The 18,173-nt window shown below is 47.6% G+C and overlaps 1 protein-coding gene across 4 annotated transcripts in view; it reads right to left on the minus strand.

The window, feature by feature from the left end:
- Positions 1 to 9,290: 9,290 nt before the first annotated feature.
- Positions 9,291 to 18,173, minus strand: part of STK4 (serine/threonine kinase 4) — a 102,771-nt gene continuing 93,888 nt past the window's right edge. For all 4 annotated transcript variants that reach the window (XM_089307941.1, XM_002721229.6, XM_017350754.4 and 1 more), the window contains one exon: positions 9,291 to 13,233. In XM_089307941.1, coding sequence (XP_089164067.1) covers positions 13,075 to 13,233 — 159 coding nt within the window. In that variant the 3' untranslated portion in view covers positions 9,291 to 13,074. The remainder of the gene's footprint in view (positions 13,234 to 18,173) is intronic.

An 18,173-nucleotide genomic window follows, 5' to 3' on the forward strand; every position in this document is an offset into this window, starting at 1 on the left:
GCCTTGCCCTGGGTGGGGGGGGATGCGAGGCAGGGTCCTGGATTCCCACCTGCGGCAGATGGAGGAAAGGTAGTTACCCAGGGAAAAGGCCATGTGTTGTCACCAAAGTAAAGAAGAGGGGCATTAACAAGCAAAAATAGCAGCGGTCCACTATGCTGCAGCCCTGGGCTGCCCAGCACGCCATACCCTCACGCCTTCGCACATACACAGTTCTCTACCTATTCCCACTATGAATAAACTCTCACACATAACCACAAATATGCTGATCCTCTCCCCAAAGAGAAGATGCCATGGCTGTGTCCTGTTGCTGAATCCAGCTCTGATTTCATTCCTCCACTGGCACCACTGATCCTGTCTGGGTAACGTAAGCAATCAACAGCAAGTATGACTTGCACAGCATACACTATATATGGTACTGGGAAGGAGAAGAAAGACACACCAGGAGGAAAATAGGTCACTGCTATGCCCTCATTCCTGCAATGGTCACGAGGCTGCTGGCATTTCTAACGGCCTGCCAGCTCTGTCATGACGCCCCTGCTTTGGGCCAGTACCTCCGTTGGTTGGGGTTCTTGGCTTGGAAGGGTGACCTACGCTTCACTCCCAGAGCACATGATCCCTTGGTGGGCCTGCCAGGATGTGGAGATGCCCCAGAGAACTCCTTGGTGTCACCTGCACATGCTGCCTTCTTGGTGCAGTAGTGACTGTATTTCTCCTGGGTCGTGTGGCTGGTTTCCCTGCCGACATGTTGGATCCCTTTATATGTCTGCCCTTAGGGGTAAGAGCTCAGAAATTGCACAGGTGGCAGTCTGAGTCTGCAGTGCAGGCAACCATCGCTGTAGCCCTAGTGGAAGTTCAAATGTACTTCAAAACGTTGGACAATTTAGAAAAACACCATGCAAAGATTAAAAAATGCTTTTGTATCAAAATAAACAGCTTTTAATTACATTTTCCATGAATTTTAATCATATTCTTCCCGTGGGTACCAAAACCTTTAAGTCAGCAAAACTCAAGACTTGTGGGACCAGGAAGCAAAGCTTTGCGAGTGGTCCTTAGGTCTCATCAGAAAACCTGTGACTCCCTGATGGTGAGCAGCCCTTTCCTGCCATCGTGTATTCAATGCCAGAATCCTGGCATTACTGGCCTTACTGTCTGGATGGAGGATTGAGTTGTTGGTTTATGATGGGCACTTTGGGGTCACAAGATTACCCGTGTCCTGTGGTTAGGGTTTCATTCATCATCAAAGCCCAGGAGTGAGCCAGGATGTGACACCAGTAGAACCAACCAAATGCAACTACCATTGGGTGTCTTTCAGTGGCACCAAGGAATAGACGCTTGTTCTTTGCTTTGCAAGAACATTCCTACGTGGGAACCAAATACTTTTAAGAAATTACACTGGGAAGCATTGGATTTATCTCCCACATTGTGTGAAAGAAAAAAAGTATGTCTAACCCATGCAGGGGGATACATTCTCTTCTCTTGTCCTTCAGGCCTGGTATTGTGATTCTGTGAACATAGTGTGTTTGATGTCTTGTGAAACAGGGATACTCAGAGACCAGAGCTGGAGAACAGAGATGACCTGAGATGGAGCAGGAAAGGAACACTGTTATCTCCTCTAGGTAACAGTAAATGCTTCAGTGACTTCTGTTCCTCTGCATACAGAATGAAACCAGTGAAATGCACAGTAGCTCCAGGGACTGCAATGAGGGGCAACAAGTGGGACTGTCACCTCATTAAAATCTAAAAATATTAGATAATGTTGGGGCCAGCATTGTGCTGCAGTGGGTTATGCTGCAGCCTGCAGATGCCAGCATCCCATACAGCACCAGTTCAAATCCCAGCTGCTCTACTTCTCATCCAGCTCCCTACTAATGTGTCTGGGGAAGCAGCAGAAGATGGCCCAAGTCCTTGGGCCCCTGCACCCATGTGGGAGACCCACATGGAGTTCCCAGTTCCCAGCTCCTGGCTTTCGCCTGGCTTACCCACTGCTGTTGCAGCCATTTGGGGAGTGAGCTAGCAGATGGAAGATACTGTTTCTCCCTCTGACTTTCAAATAAATTAATTAAATTTCAAAAACCCATGTCATTTCCTAAGACCCATCCAATCTAACTTGGCACCAGCCAAACAGAAAATTCCTGCTGTCTGATAGGAGTCATCACCCTGGAGCTCTGCAGCCTGCAGCCTCCTCAAAGATGTGCTTGATGTTTCTGTTTGGAAAGAGTTTCCAGTCAGATCCTGTTTGTCTTTCATATCATTGAGAGCCCATGAAGGGATTTTTTCCAACCATACTCAGAATCTGCAGATTTGGGCTACAGAGCTTTGGGATCCCACTTGGCCTCCAATAACATGGGTAAAAGTCAAAATACTATTTTTTCAGGATAGGTGAACCTAAAGTAGTACTGTCTAACACCCACCCCCAAATAGTGTTCAAAGTCTTTATCCACGATTTGGATGAAAGCGCAAGCCTGGGTGTTAGGGGACGATCTGTAACTCCCATGGTGGCTCAAGTCAAAGCCAGACCTACAGAGGTGGTTTTGTTTTGATATATGTTGCTGGTTATACAATTAAGGCTCGAGTGGGTTGCCTTTGATTTAACTTTTCAGGGCCTGACACCAGACTTCTTACCTTATCAGTGCCTGCTGAATATTAAGATAGTCACTTCCACTTAATTTCTGAGGGGTGAATGCCAACAGCTGGCCTCCCACACCTCTGGGTTCTTCCTGTCCAGTGAGATCAGGGCACTCACTTCAATTTGCACCTTCACCCAGCGTCCCTAATTCCTTCTTTAAAGCAGAAGTCAAGCATGCTGAGTTCACTGGAGGCCAAAATAGATCCAGCCCAGAGTCCTGTCCTCGGAAATCCTCGAATCTCTTCCTATTCATAATGCCAAGGGCTGTAAGGCATTTAAATTCCATTTCATGTGGGCCAGCATTTGATTTAAGTTTGCATTAGCCAAGTCATCACACTGACAGCACCTCGCCAGCTCTTGGAGCTAGCATAGAGAATGCCAAGTCCCTGGTAAGTGCATCTATACTAACAGGATTTGTCTGGTCTAAAAGTACACCCCCCTTGCTTGATGAGGCAAGAAAATCCATTCCCACAAATGTTCCCTACATTCCTAAAGGTAAAAATGAATGAGCTTCTGCCCTTCTGGATGGGCCCCCACATCCCTCCTACTCAGAGTCTACTTTCCACCCGGAAGGCATCACTGGTCCCGCCTCCCAGCTGAGCAGCGGAGGCTGGCAGGAAGTTGTGAGCTTTCTCCGCTAAGGAAGAGGGGTGTGTTCTCCCCGTGTTTTCTCCCACTTCCTCTCCTGTGCCCATTCCTGCTCTCCAGCAAGGCCTAACTTTATAAAAATGCAGCAGGGTTGTGAATTCAGCAACCTGCATAAGCAGCTGCCAACTTTGGCACTTGGAAAACTCAGTCATACCGCAGTCATGGAGTTCCTTTCCCATGGCCACAGAAATGCTCTGTGTTCCATTGTTTGCCTCCTGCTCCCTCCAGTAATATCTGGGCTTGCTTTGTTTACAATCTTTTTTCTACTACTTTATGCAGTTTGAAGATTCTAGGGTGGGTGTTGGTTATCAGTCTATGAGTTAAAGTCAAAACCTTCCGGGGTGAGCAGTCACTGCTTGGGACACCCCCAGCTCAAACTGCAGTGCCTGGGCTCGAGTTCCCGCGGTGCTCTCCGTGCCAGCTTCCCGCTGATGTGCACCCTGGGAGGCAGCAGTGAGGGCTCAACTGCTTGGGTCCCTGCCGCCCATGCAGCAGATCTGGAAGGAGCTCTCAGCTTCTGGCATTGTCCTGGCCCCGCGCTGGCTGTTGAGGGCATTTAGGAAGTTAATTAACAGATGGGAGATTGTTCTCTCTCTTTTTTAAATTAATTAATTTTTTACAGAGAGAGGAAGAGACAGAGAGGCACAGAGAGAGAGGTCTTCCATCTGCTGTTTCACTCCCCAAACGGCTGCAATGGCTGCAGCTGACCTAATCCAGGAGTTTTCTCCTGGTCTCCCAAGTGGGTAAAGGAGCCCAAGGACGTGGGCCATCCTCTGGTGCTTTCTCAGGCGCACCAGCGGCGAGCTGGATCAGAAGTGGAGCAGCCGGGACTCGAACCAGCGCCCTTATGGGATGCCAGTGCTGCAGGCTGCACCACAGCCCTGCCCCCTCCCTTTCTGCCTTTTAAATAAATAAAAATTAATTAATAATACATTCTATCACACAGACTGCTCATTCTCATTTCCTTAAAACTGAACTGTGAAAGATGCTACCTGCTCTCTGAGAGCCACACCTCAGTGGTCAAACACGATCAATACAAGAAGAAACAGCTCCTCACCACCACGCCCAAGGCCGACGGTTTCCCACAGCTTCACTCTGTCTTGCTCCATCACACGAAATAGATTTGAATATCCCACATTTCCTGGAGGATTTGTTGCTTGCAACTTAACTCCAGACTCAATCTCTGTATCAGTTAAGAAGGGACTGGCATTGTGGTCTAGCACGTTAAGCCACCACCTTCAATGCCTGCATCTCATTTGGGTACCAGTTCAAGTCCTGGATGCCCCATTTATGATCCAGCTCCCTGATAGTGTACTTAGGAAAACAGCAGGAGAGGGCCCAGTGCTTGGGGCCCTGCACCCACATGGGAGACTTGGAAGAAGCTCCTGGCTTCAGCCTGGCCCAGCCCCAGCTGCTGCAGTCATTTGGGAAGTGAACCAATGGATGGCAGATCTGTCTGTCTCTCCCCCTCAGTAGCTCTGCCTTTAAAACAAATAAATAAATATTTTAAAAAAAAAAAAGAATACTAGGTTGCAAACACAATGACTGCATTGGATACTGGATAGGATCCAAGTACGAGCAAGCCACAGGCTTTGAGAAATACAGGAGTGAGGGCAATGTAGGGGCTGAGGTAGTTAGAACCCAGGAATCATCTTCTTAGGGTACTGCAAGTAAAACAGTCGTGAGAGCCGCTTCTGTCTTACAGACGGCTCAGCTCTGTGGTGCAGCAGGTTAAGCCGCCTTTCGGATGTCCGCATCCCACATCAGAGTGCCTGGCTCAAGGCCGTCTACTCCATGCTTCCTATCCAGCTTCCTGCTGCTGCCCTGGGAAACAGCAGATGATGGCCTAAGTACTTGGATTCCTGCCACCCACATGAGAGACCTAGATGAGTCCCTTGCTCCTTGCTTTGGCCTGGCCTAACCACAACTGTTGTAGGCATTTGGGGTGTGAGCGAGCAGAAGGAAGATCTTTCTCTGTTATTCTGCCTTTCAAAAAAATACATCTTTAACCTTTTTTTTTTTTTTTCTGAAGACTGAGTCTAACTGGATTGGTATGGGTCACGTGCCCATCACATGGTTTGGAGGAGGAATGGGAGGAACTGTCACAGGTCACACACCAGGATGTTTTCATTAAGATGAGAATGGCTCACAGGAGCTAGATGGCTCGGTGTCAGCGGAAACCAGGAATGAAAGAGATTGGTTTCTGCATTACACGGCAGACAACGGGGTTACCAAGATCTCCCAGTGCCACGTCTAACAGCACCTCCTCCAGAGAAGTCCTTTCCAGTTCCAGTTTGAAAAACCCCATTGGCTCAAATCAGGAGAGGAGACTGAATCACTCAGAGGTTAGCAAGAGGCTTGGGCCTGTGAAAGCCTGGCAGCCACCACATGAACGCATGGCTGGGGTAGGAGTCAAGCAGTTCCCAGAAGAGGAAAGGAGTGCTGGACAAACCCCAGTATCCCTTGCAGTCTTGTTCTCTTGGGCCTCAGTTCATCTTCGTGAAACAGAAAGATGATACTCAGAAAGTGATGTAAAGAAGTTAACTGGATGGCCGGTGCTGTGGCGTAGCGGGTCAAGCCACCGCCTGCAGCGCAGACATCCCATATGGGTGCCGGTTTGGGTCCCGGCTGTTCCACTTTTGATCCAGCTCTCTGCTATGTCCTGGGAAACCAGTAGAAGATGGCCCAAGTCCTTGGGGCTGGCGCTGTGGCGTAGCGGGTTAACTCCCTGGCCTGAAGCGCCGGCATCCCATATGGGCGCCAGCTCGAGAACCGGCTGCTCCACTTCCGATCCAGCTCTCTGCTGTGGCCTGGGAGGGCAGTGGAAGATGGTCCAAATCCCTGGGCCTTTGCACCCATGTGGGAGACCCGGAAGAAGCTCCTGGCTCCTGGCTTTGCATCGGCTCAGCTCTGGCGTTGCAGCCAATTGGGGAGTGAACCATCAGATGGAAGACCTCTCTCTCTTTCTCTCATTGTGTAACTCTTTCAAATAAATTAATTAATTAAAAAAAAAAAAAAAAAAAGAAGAAGAAGATGGCCCAAGTCCTTGGGCCCCTGCACCCATGTGGGAGACCTGGAAGAAACCCTTGGCTCCTGGCTTCAGATCGGTGCAGCTCCAGTTGTTGCAGCCATTTGGGGAATGAACCAGCAGATGGAAGACGTCTCTCTCTCTCTCTCTGCCTCTGAAACTCTGCCTTTCAAATAAATAAATCTTTAAAAAAAAAAAAGGGGGGGGGAGGAGAAGAAAGAAGAGTCTTTTGGGGTGAAAAAAGCTTTTCTGCTCAATTGAGGAGCAAGCAGGAGGCTCATACTGGAAAAGGAAGGGGAAGAGAATACAGCTGACTCGGAAGGTACCTTCTGAAGCTCCCAAAGTAAAGGCAGCCCAGGAAATAACACCCTCTAATGCCTGTGGCACGCTACAGTTACAAAGCAGCTTCACATTGTGTCACACACTTCTAACCCTGGAAGATAAAATAGGGAAATAGCATTCTAATTGCTTAGGCCCAGAATCAGTTAAAAAATAGTCCGTCGGGGATTCAAACTCGGCTTCCTAACACTGGGTTGGACTCACCTGGCAGCATATCTCCTATTACCATCACTTCACTTGGCAAACTTAACTTCCTGGGCACCACTGAAGAAATCAACCTTTTTCCATTTTATTATTTGAAAAACAGAGAGATCCGCTATCCACTGGCTCCCTCCCCCGATGTCTGCAACACTGACTCCCTATTCTTCCCTCCCTCTGGCAACCACCACTCTACTGTCTGTCAGGGCTTGGCCAGGCCAAAGCCAGGAGCCCAGTCTGGGCTCAGTCTGGGTGGCAGGGACCCGACCACCCGAGCCATCATCTGCTGCCGCCCAGGGTCCACAGTGGCCAGGAGCCGGATCAGAAGCAGAGGACTCGGGACACAAAGCTGGCATCCTAGCACTGCTTGCAGGCATCCCACTGCTCTGCCAAATGCCCGCCCCACGTTTCCTAATCTTCCTCATGATTAAAGCTGAACACTGTTTCACAAAGGCAGTTTAAGAAAAGCTTTAAAGAGCTGGTCCTGCCAGTTCCTCGCTTAAAACCCTCTGACAGGGCTCCATCTCCTCAGCAGTAACGCACAGCCCTCCTTTCCCTTGGCCCAGAGGCTCTGAACACCCCTGCCCTTACCCACCTTCTGCACACTGGTCCCGCCACGGGAACCACCTTCCCAAAGGTCAGACGCTTGTCCTTGCTCAGGGCCTGCTCAGGCATTTCTTCCGTGTCGTCCCACGGGCTGGCTCCTTCTGGTCATGCAGGTCTCACCTCAAGCATCGCCTCTTCAGGGGCCTGTCTAGATCACTCTGTATAGAGCTCTCTCTGCACACACACACGACTCTCCATCTCAATACCCACTTTTATTCCCTTTATAGCACTTCATCATTCTCAGAAATTATCTCGTTTACACATCACATTCAATCTCTGAATACAAGCCACAAACCTAAGCCAATCGTGGTGTGCTGTCTTGCACTAGTGAATAAGTAACTATCACAAGCATCATTGCCATTAATGATGTGATTTTCTGAAATGGAGGCTAACTCTCGATAAAGCCCCAGAAAAAAATGGACTACTGGTGTCTACATCTCTGCAAGTACATTCTTAGAAAATAGTACAGCCTTGTACTTTATGCTATGTTGTACTTGAGGTTTGAGTTAATATCAGATTTTTTTTTTTTAATTTGAGAAGTAGACAGAGAATACACATGTAAGCGCTCTCATCCACTGGTTCACTCCACAAATGACAACAGCTGGGGCTGGGAGCTAGTAACTCCATCCAGGTCTCTCTCCTGGATGGTAGGAGCCCAATTACTTGAGCCATCACTGCTGCTTCCCAAGGTCTGAACTAGAAGGGAGCTGCAGTTGGGAGCCAGAGCAGGGGACTGAACCCAAGTACTCCGGTATGAGATGCAGGTGTCTTTTTTTTTTTTTTTTTTTTACAGGCAGAGTGGACAGAGAGAGAGATCTTCCTTTACCGTTGGTTCACCCTCCAATGGCCGCTGTGGCCGGCACACTGCGGCTGGCGCACCACGCTGATCCAAAGCCAGGAGCCAGGTGCTTCTCCTGGTCTCCCATGGGGTGCAGGGCCCAAGCACTTGGGCCATCCTCCACTGCACTCCCTGGCCATAGCAGAGAGCTGGCCTGGAAGAGGGGCAACCAGGATAGAATCCGGCGCCCCGACTGGGACTAGAACCCAGTGTGCCAGCGCCGCAGGCAGAGGATTATCCTAGTGAGCCGCGGCGCCAGCCGAGATGCAGGTGTCTTACCAGTGACTTAACCACTAGGCTAAACAACTGCCCCTAATATCAGATTTTTCATAAACAAGGTTTTCACTGAAAAAAACATGCAATGAAACACGTGGATGTTATGCTAGGTGCAGGACAATGTTTCTGTTGTGCAGGACATCTTGCAAAACCTCTCATGTTCATTTAATGTTGGGAGGGCCCCTCCATCCTTGTCACAACATGAACACTCTGTGGTGGGCAGCCAAGTACACCATGAGACTCCGCCGTTGTCGCCTGGCTGCTAGGCCAGGCTCCATTCAACAGCATCCTGGGACAGAGAATTCCAAGGTGGTCCCACGTCAGACTCTCACCAGGACTCGTGGTGGAGCTGGTCTTTCTCTATAGGATACCTTCCCTCCCTCACTCCCCACCCTTCCTCAACCAGGCCATCCCTTCCTCATTTTTCAAGTATTACCTCCTCCAGAAGAGCTTCCCGGGACACTCGCGTGGACTGTCACTCCCTCCTGTGTGTGTCCACAGGCCGCACACTCCCTCCTTCCGTAGTATTTCCAACGCTGCGCACTGCTGCGCTGGGCTGACTCTCCAAACGCTCTACAAGCAGCGTGTCTGGGTCAGCTGCACATTCCCGACAACTAGCTCAGTGCCTGGACGAAGGAGGTGCCCAGCACAGGTTTACTACCTCTCCCCTGTTGGGGATCCTGGAATAAACACACCAGGCGTATACAGAGGCTCTTATCTTTTAAAAGGGCGACAGTCTGTTGTCCAAAGGACAGTTTATTTAAAACAACGGGACAAAGTGCAAGAAAAGGACGGAGAACAACAATTCTAAAATAAAGCACATAGGAAGCATCTCAAGTTTCAAAAAGGGGTTCAGGGTGGGGACAAGGGAAGCAGCTACCTCTCACACATATACAAACTGCTGACCTCAGTGATTATTTACATTCAACCTTACAAAATAGCATTTCAAGTCAGCACTTAAGCCAGTGTTACTTGTTTTCATTATAAAAAGTTAAAGCTACAAACTTCACATTTTCAAACTGTTCATCAGCAACAGCATGTAAGTTCCCACCCCCCCCCCGCCCCGCCCCCCCGCCCTAAGTTGGTCTGAGTACAAGCTGGTGGAAGAGATTTTTTTCCTGCAAACACAAACAAGAACGTGGATTCCAAAGCCAATTAATCCAATCCTGTTGGAAACACAAACCTAATACTTAAGGAAGGATAGGGCAGGGTGAACGGCGTGGATTGGGAAGGACCAATTTCCCAGCAGATAAGGAGCTGCAATCTTTAAGAGGCAACGTGGTGCGTTAGAAAGGACACTGGAATACGGTCAGAGAGCCTGCATTTGAATCTGGGCTTTGCCAGATCCAGCAATGTGACCTTGAGCAACAAACTGTACTTCTCTGAGCCTGCTTTCCCATCCGTTAAAGTGAGGACACTAATACCGAGATCTCCGAGAGCTGTTAAGTCTCTGTAAGAAAGATCTAAGCCTGTTTAGATTATCTATTTCTTCTTGAGTGGGGTTTGGTGCTTTGTATTTTTCAAGGAGTTCGCCCATTTTCATTTAAATTGTTGGATTTGTTAACATCACCTTGTTCATGATACCCTATCACTAACTTTTAATTTCTGTAGGATCTATAGTAATGTCACTTCTCTCATTTCTGATATCGGAAAAAGCTACTGAGTTTTAAGTGGCGTTATGAATTTCTGGCATGTGGTAGGTGCTAAGTGAATATGTCCTGTATCAGAATTTAGTTTCATGAAATCAAAGCTATCATTCTTAAGTTACTTTAGATTACTGATTCTATCTATCCATCTGTCCATCCACCCACCCACCCACCATCTTCCCCTCACCCCTAATTAGTCAAACACTCATCCATTCAATGGTTGGTTGGGGAAAAGGAGAAAGAAGAATAGACATGTGCTTCAAAATTACTAATGAGGGAGAAATGAAGATATTTTTAGAGAATATGAGGGCTTCTGAAGACACAACTAGGTATGGGTCATTGTTTTTCTAAAAGCAGAAAACAAGTGAGGGCCACAGTGTTCCCTGGAAGCTTGAGTTGCAAATACTCAAGCAATGACTAAGGCTCAGAGCTCAATGAAAACAAAGTAAAATATCTTAAATTTAGTATTCAAGGGAAAAGTGTCTAGGGCTTGCTACTCTGCCTGTCACTAGAAGGCAAATATAGCTTGCCAGGAAATTTATCTGATCCAAAACAAACTGACTTCTGGCCAAAGAGCTCCGTCCAGCTAGATTAATGATGAGCAACAGACTGTTTAGGTGCACACAAGCTTGGAACGAAACAAACTCCAGACTGGGGTTCATGGCCCAAGAATATTTATGGGGAAAAACTGAACTTTCTTTTACTTGGATCCAGCTGAGGGAGAAAATGGGCTTTCTCTTCCTGTCTGACCAAATACAAAGTTCTTTGTTTAAAAAAAGGAGGAAGAGGCAGGATTTTCCATAGCACAGCAACTGGCATGGGGGTATTTATGCTCAATGCTTCTGCTTTAAAAACTCAATTGTTTGTCCGACTTGACTACTAATTCAGCTCTTTTCTAACCTGAAAACGTCACATAAAGTTATGTAGTCGCTTCATTTTAAACACACTTCTGATTTTCTTCTCCCTCATAAATAAGAGTATTAGACCTGGACAGTGATTCTACCACCTCGTAGCTCTATTGCCATGGGAAGACCCTTTCTCCCTAAGCCCATTCCTTCATCTATGAAACAGAGGTAAAGCACTTAACTCACGGGTGATTGTGAAGTTGAGAGCCTGCCCTGTCTGCCAAGAGCAGGTGGTCAGCAGATGCTGGCTGCCATTTATTATTCTAGCAACACAAACTGTCTTCTGTTTTGCATATCTGCCACACAGTTACTCCACTGACCAAGCCCTGAAGACCAACAACTGCTTCCTACATTTTTAAAAAGTTGCTTTAGTTGCCAAAAAAAACCCAAAAAACAAAAAAAACAAACAAACAAAAAAACCAGAATCTGACCTACAGAAGAGGAACATTCTCTGGGTAGCAATCATGCAGTCAAATTAGTTTCCTCAGGTGTAACCCAGTCGTGGCTCCCCTAACTCAAGGGAGGAAGGAATATTAGAAGAAAAAAAAGATACTTGTCTTTCCTAACTGTCTACTCTGCTGTGTGCCTCAACGTCATGGAGCCTTGAGCCAAAGCTGCAGGAGGCTGGCTCCATGCTCTCTCGCAAAGTCCTTGGTCTACCTCAGGCCTCAGTGTCCTCCACGAGTGCTTGGCCAGGCAAGATCAACTTTTTGTGAACTAGCTTCCTGGGATACCTTAACTTAGAACTGACACGTCAAAGGGCTGCTTGGCTACGTGGCCCAGGAGGGGAGCTCCAAGTTCTAGTCTCATTCTTACTCTGGTTTGCCTCATGATTTTGACCATGTCACTTCCCTTCTCTAAGCCTCAGTTTTCTCATCTACACAACAAAGGACCAGACCACATGATCTCTATGGTCCCTCCCAGCTTAGGCCCTCTACATGTCTGTGTTGAGCTTCCTGGAAAAGAAATCTTAGTCTGGTATCCAAACACCTTAACGGTAAAAGAAAAAAAAAGAGTCACATATGAATGTGAATCAGCAACAGCAATGCCCTCTACCCTGTCTACAAGCAATGCAGAGAAAAATGCCATGTGTGTGACTTCCACATGAACACACATGAAGAGCTTGGAAAACCTTTCCCTTTTGGAGGCTTAGCACAGCTGTAGGTTTGCTGCGAGTTCCTGGCAGGCCTGTCCCTCCGCTGGATCACGTCTCCTCGTAAGGCACTGGGAAGTATCTGTACTGTGACTCCAGGCAGTTTGGAGAGTGGAGATGGATGAGAGGTGTTGAAACAGGATGGGCAAAGAGGATGCCAGGCCGCTCCTGGGGTTCAAGAGCAAATACAAACTCTCAAAGCTTTCCCTGGGACATCACCAACAGCCCCAGAGGCCAGTGGCGACCATGCAAGCTGAAAACTACACAAAGCCTTATTTTTAAAAGTAGTCCTACAAAGGGTAAGGCTGGCTCCTGGGATTCAGTGACCGCTCTTGCAGCCCCCAGGGGTCCTCTGCCCCCTTGTTCCACAGTACCATAATCTTACAGAAAAGAGGCAACTGTTCAAAACTGTACCTGTACAGTGATGCCACCACACTGAGTGGGGAATCTATTTATAATTTATATATATATGTGCATATTTATATATCTTTCAAAAGTCTTCCAGAAAGAACAATCGAAAGCTATTGGGAGAAGAAAACAAAAAGATGATGTAAAACTTTCCCAGCTATCACTCCACTAGGAGTCTCTGTTCCTGGGATGTAAAACTCTGAGATAAAAGCGCCACCTTTTGAAATAACACAGCTGACCCACACAGATACACACAACAAGATGGCACGCTGACCGGCAAGGCAGCCCTTCCACTGGCGCACGTTCCTGAGTTCACAGAGGTGCTGTGGAAAAAAGAGAAGTGCTGGAGAACAAATGTGGAGGCGAGCGATCCGAGGGACCCACGGCCTGGTCCCAGCCTTGCTCAGAAGTTTTGCTGCCGCCTCTTCTTAGCCTCAATGGCATCCAGGATTGGCTGCCGCTTGGACTGGTACTTCTGTCGGATCTCTTCGATCTCCTGCTCCATCATGGGGTCCAGGGCCAAGAGCCTCTTCTGAAGGTCCTCCACTGTCCAACTCTTAAGCTACAAGAGAAGTGGAAAATCTGGTCACAACAAAGCCAGGCCAGCAGCAGGCTGGCAGAGAAGCCCCGCCTTCCCAGTGTCCAGAGTGAAAGGAGACAGGAGGGGGACACTGTGAGTGTGAGGTCATGGGGGTTGGACAGGGACAATTCAGCCCAATGAATGGCATATCATGAAGTTGTTCTGGGACAGTAGGTCCCTGTGAGAAAACTACGTACTGACCTCTGAACGTGCCCTGCCCATGAACTTAGTGAATAATACTTTCACTTCCTCTGTCTTTTAAATAATACTTGTTAGGACATTAAAATAACAGTAACTTGCTGAATGCAACAGTGGTTGCCTCCTAATTCTTGTCCTTTCTGTGAAGGACCTGTCTACACAGTGTCTGTCCCTCTTTCTGGTCCTCTGGGTGAGAGACACATCTAGACAGTGCCCATTCCTCTTTCTGAACGCACAATGCTGAGCACTTCATGCTGACTGAGGATGGACACTCCCCACCCCTCAGTGTCTGGCACTGCTATCCTAGCATCGCTGACGCTGGGGGCTGCCCACAGTCCAAGCACCAGTCTAAGGACTTTACATGATCACTACATAAGCCTCTTGGGAATATACACACAAACCCTGTTGTTGGGGTGTGGAAGAGAGGTAGCTGGAGAAGGCCTGAAGCTTCTGAGATTAAGTTGCCATCATTCACAAGAAAAAGGACTTGATCTACAAATGAATAATAATAGCTAGCACTTACATAGTGTTTTCCATATGGCAGACACTAAGTGCCTTACATAAACTGATTCACTTAACACTTGTAACGACTCTCTCCTATATGAGTACGTTATCATCTGTGCACACGAGCCAAGGAGGAGGATGGCTCAGTAAGCTGCCAGTGTCTCCTGCCTAGTAAGAGGCAGAGCCAAGATTCAAACCCAGGCAGTGTGGCTGCAGAGCCCACATTTTTAACCAGTCTTGTAGAGAACAGACCAGCAAAACACAGTCTTAGAACGGACTCACCCTATGATTAAAACATGGCTCTGCCCCCTTGAGGCTCTCCAGGCCCTCTGCATCTACAGAAATGAGACAGTGATGCCTGGTAAGAATTAAATGAGGGCTGATGCTGTGGTGCAGTGGGTTAAAGTCCCGGCCTGTAGTGCTGGCATCTCATGTGGGTGCCGGTCCACATCCTGGCTACTTCATTTCTGATCTAGCTCTCTACTATGGCCTGGGAAAGCAGCAGAGGATGGCCCAAGTCCTTGAGCCCCTGCACCCACATGGGAGACCTGGAGGAAGCTCCTGGCTCTTGGTTTTGTATCGGCTCAGCTCCAGCCATTCCGGCCATTTGGGGAGTGAACCAGAGGATGAAAGACCTCTCTCTCTGTCTTGACTTCTCTCTGTAGCTTTTTAAAATAAATAAAAATAAATGTTAAAAAAAAAAAAAAAAAAAGAGGCCCGGCACTGTGGCGTAGCGGGTAAAGCCACCACCTGCAGTTCCGGCACCCCATTTGGCCGCCAATTCAAGTCCTGGCTGTTCTACTTCCAATCCAGCTCTCTGCTATGGCCTGGGAAAGCAGCAGAGGATGGCTTAAGTCCTAGGGTCCCTGCACCTGCATGGGAGACCTGGAAGAAGCTCCTGGCTCCTGGCTTCGGATCAGTGCAGCTCCATCCATTGTGGCCATTCAGTGAGTGAACTAGCTGATGGAAGGCCCCTCTCTGTCCCTCTCTCCGCTCTCTCTCTTTGCCTCTGTAATTCTGCCTTTCCAATAGATAAACAAATCTTAAAAAAAAAAAGAATTAAATGATATCCTGATTACAAAATGCTTATTATTAGCACAGTGCACGCTGCTTAAAGACAGCAGTGGCTGTTACAGCCTCTGCCTTTCACCAAAGCCCAGGAGTGCAGCTGTGAGGCCGGGGGCTCTGCTGCTGAATGTGTACAGTGTTCATGGATTCCAGACCAGACCAGTCTTGGCTGGCAGGGGCAGGAATGAATGCTGACATTATCCACAGTAGGCGGTAACACTTTATTTTGTGTGCTCAAGAGGAGTTTAATAGGTACAGCGTTTCAAGAATTCAAAGGCTCCCCGAGTCTTATAAGAGAGCTGTTGTGTTCACATTTCTGAGATCATCATCACCTCCCTCAGTTCTTCCTGAGGTCTCAACAGGAGAATGGTATGGGAGGTGGGTGAAGGAGCCCCTTTCTGTCCACCCTTGCCTTACGGGGTGGGGATAAGTGAGTGTGAAGTGTCACGGTGGCCTCCCTGGACGTGGTTTAGTGACCTGTCACCACAGGAGTGCTCCGGCCTGCCTCAGGGAGGCCGTCTGAGCAGAACTGCCTCACAGTTCACCAGGAAAGGCCGGAGAGGGTAGGCAATGCTGGAAAGCTGGTCTGGAAAAAACGCATCTTTTTCCACCCTGTGGTTTTGGTGTTCTTGGCCCAGGGTCAGCCCAAAGAGGGAGGCTTGCCCTGTCTTTAGCTTCTTCAGCTCCTCTCCAAAGAGAGAACACCCCAAACGCAATGCTGAATGTCACCAAAGCTCCTAAGTCTGTACTGGCTTACCCTGAGCAAGTAATTCTTCCCCTCGGGCCTCAGTTTTCTCTCCTAGGAAATAAATGATTCTAGTTCCTCCACCCCTGGGCTGTAATGAGGCTGAGATGAGATACTGGTGTGATGTTGTTAGTGCAGAAATTCAGAGTATGTGTCTGGCAGACAGAACACATTCCACAAGTGGTGGCTAGCAATGGACTGTAACCTGGCGGCAACAAGCACTCCTGCTTTAACGCAGCTGCCTTCAGACTAAGTATGGTTGCCCTCAGGCTTTGGGGACTTAAATTACACCTGACCTAATAGAACACAGCCAGCCAGGCCCTGCAGCTGACTGGGTCACACCATGCAGATATGGATTTTTCTGAAACACAAGCTCAGACACGGTTTTATGGCGCCAAGTGTAGCATTTCACCTTCCTGGTCCTTGGTGACATAAATAAATTTCAAGCGGACACCTTGCAGTAAAAGAGCTGTAGTTCTATAGTTTTGCTACAACCAGTATCCTGAAGGAGCCAATTCTCAAACCAGTCATGTAGTAGTTTCAGTGGTTTTCACTGGGTGAGGGAAGCGCCACCACCTAGTACCTTGTCTATCCCCTAGGATTTAAACATCCTTTCTACACTGTGTGTCCTACACCTCTATCCCTGGCCCAGAATTCTCTGAATTCCAGTTCAAATATCCAAAGCAGACCCTACTGGATCAGATCCTCCTGGATGCCTCACCCCTGATTCTCACATGGAAATCCACCCTGACCATTCCCTTCCCATACCACCCTCCTGCCCACTTCTAAGCCCTTTGTTAGTCCTAGCAATCTTATCTCTGAAATACTGATAAACTCAAACTCAACCAAGAATCTCTACCTCCAACCCATCAGTCTGCCATCAGCATCTCACACCACTAATAATTAAAACTACAGAACGGAATCAGAACATATCACCATTTAAATCTTTCTGCATTTAGAATAAAATTCACTTCACAGAAGGCTACAAAGACCCCACATCTCCGGTCCTTGCCTTCCTGCTACAACTCCTTTACCCACCACTCTCCCTGGTGGTCAGGACCCTCCAGCTTTGTATCCTCAAACAGGCCACACTTGTCCAGCCTCAATGGCCCGTGGAGTTGGCGGTCCTGGAAGGCTCCAGCCTAGTTCTTCCTTCTCCTTTAGGTTTTAGCTCAGATGTCAACTCCTCAGAGGACTTAAGGTGCTTTTTCTGACCATGCTAAAGGTTGCCTGCCCTCCACCACTCTCTCAGCCCTTCATGCTTTTCCTTCAAAACAATCATGTACCTTGTCATTATTTTTCTTTTCTTTCACTTATTGCCTCTCTGACTAGAAAATGTCTTGTCCACTATGCTGTTTAAAGAATGAATACATCACCCTTCATTTCTAGTCAAACGATAATGAACATCTCTGAAACCAAAGGACTGAGAACCGTCACAGGCACCACGGCCCTTGGCCATGTGTGGAGAGGTCTCAGTACAGGGTAGAGGTGAGCTCCGTCCTCAAAATGCTTTTAAACTCAAAGGTGATACCCCTTCAACACTGTTTTGAAATCAAAGGAGATCTCTGCTCACTTAATTAAAATTTCTGTGTTCTGTACTGGCTGATAAGAAGCAGGTCTCCAATGCTGAGCTGGCTGTCTCTATAGACATGCCTACATAAGTTTTGTTTTCAGTACCCAAAGTATTTTTATTGCTATATTAACAATGAATTTTTTGGACATTTTTTAAGGGCCACATAAAAATAGATTCAAAGAACAGATTAAAATGTTTGGTTTAAAAAATTTTCTATAACAAATTTCACATTTATGTATGAAAAGTTATAGAACCTTATATGAAAATATCATGAATTATTTTCTAAACTATACTAAATGTATTCCAAGAGGGAATAAACTAAAGTATTTAAAATATATTAGAGGTGCCAGTGCTGTGGCGCAGCGGGTTAAAGCCCCAGCCTGCAGCGCCAACATCCCATATGGGCACCGGTTCTGGTCCCAGCTACTCCTCTTATGATCCAGCTCTCTGCTATGTCTGGGAAAGCAGGAGAAGATGGCCCAAGTGCTTGGGCCCCTGCATCCGCGTAGGAGACCAGGAAGAAGCTCCAGGCTCCTGGCTTCGGATCAGCTCAGCTCTGGCCATTGAGGTCATTTGGGGAGTGAACCAGTGGAATGGAAGACTTCTCTCTCTCTCTGTCTCTACCTCTCTCTGTAACTCTTTCAAATAAATAAAATAATTCTTAAAAAAAAAAAACAGATTAAGATTACAAGACCATCACAGATCTTTTAAACATGCATCTGTTTACAGAATTAACCATATACAAAATGCTTACTTCGTTTTGGACCACAAAGAAATGAGTTGGTATCAAGATTGCTCTTCCTATGTGGGTAAAAGAAATAGGTTCATTCACCC

Source organism: Oryctolagus cuniculus, chromosome 11, assembly GCF_051225735.1.
Source record: "Oryctolagus cuniculus isolate XC-2025 breed Fujian yellow rabbit chromosome 11, ASM5122573v1, whole genome shotgun sequence".
NCBI lineage: Eukaryota > Metazoa > Chordata > Mammalia > Lagomorpha > Leporidae > Oryctolagus > Oryctolagus cuniculus.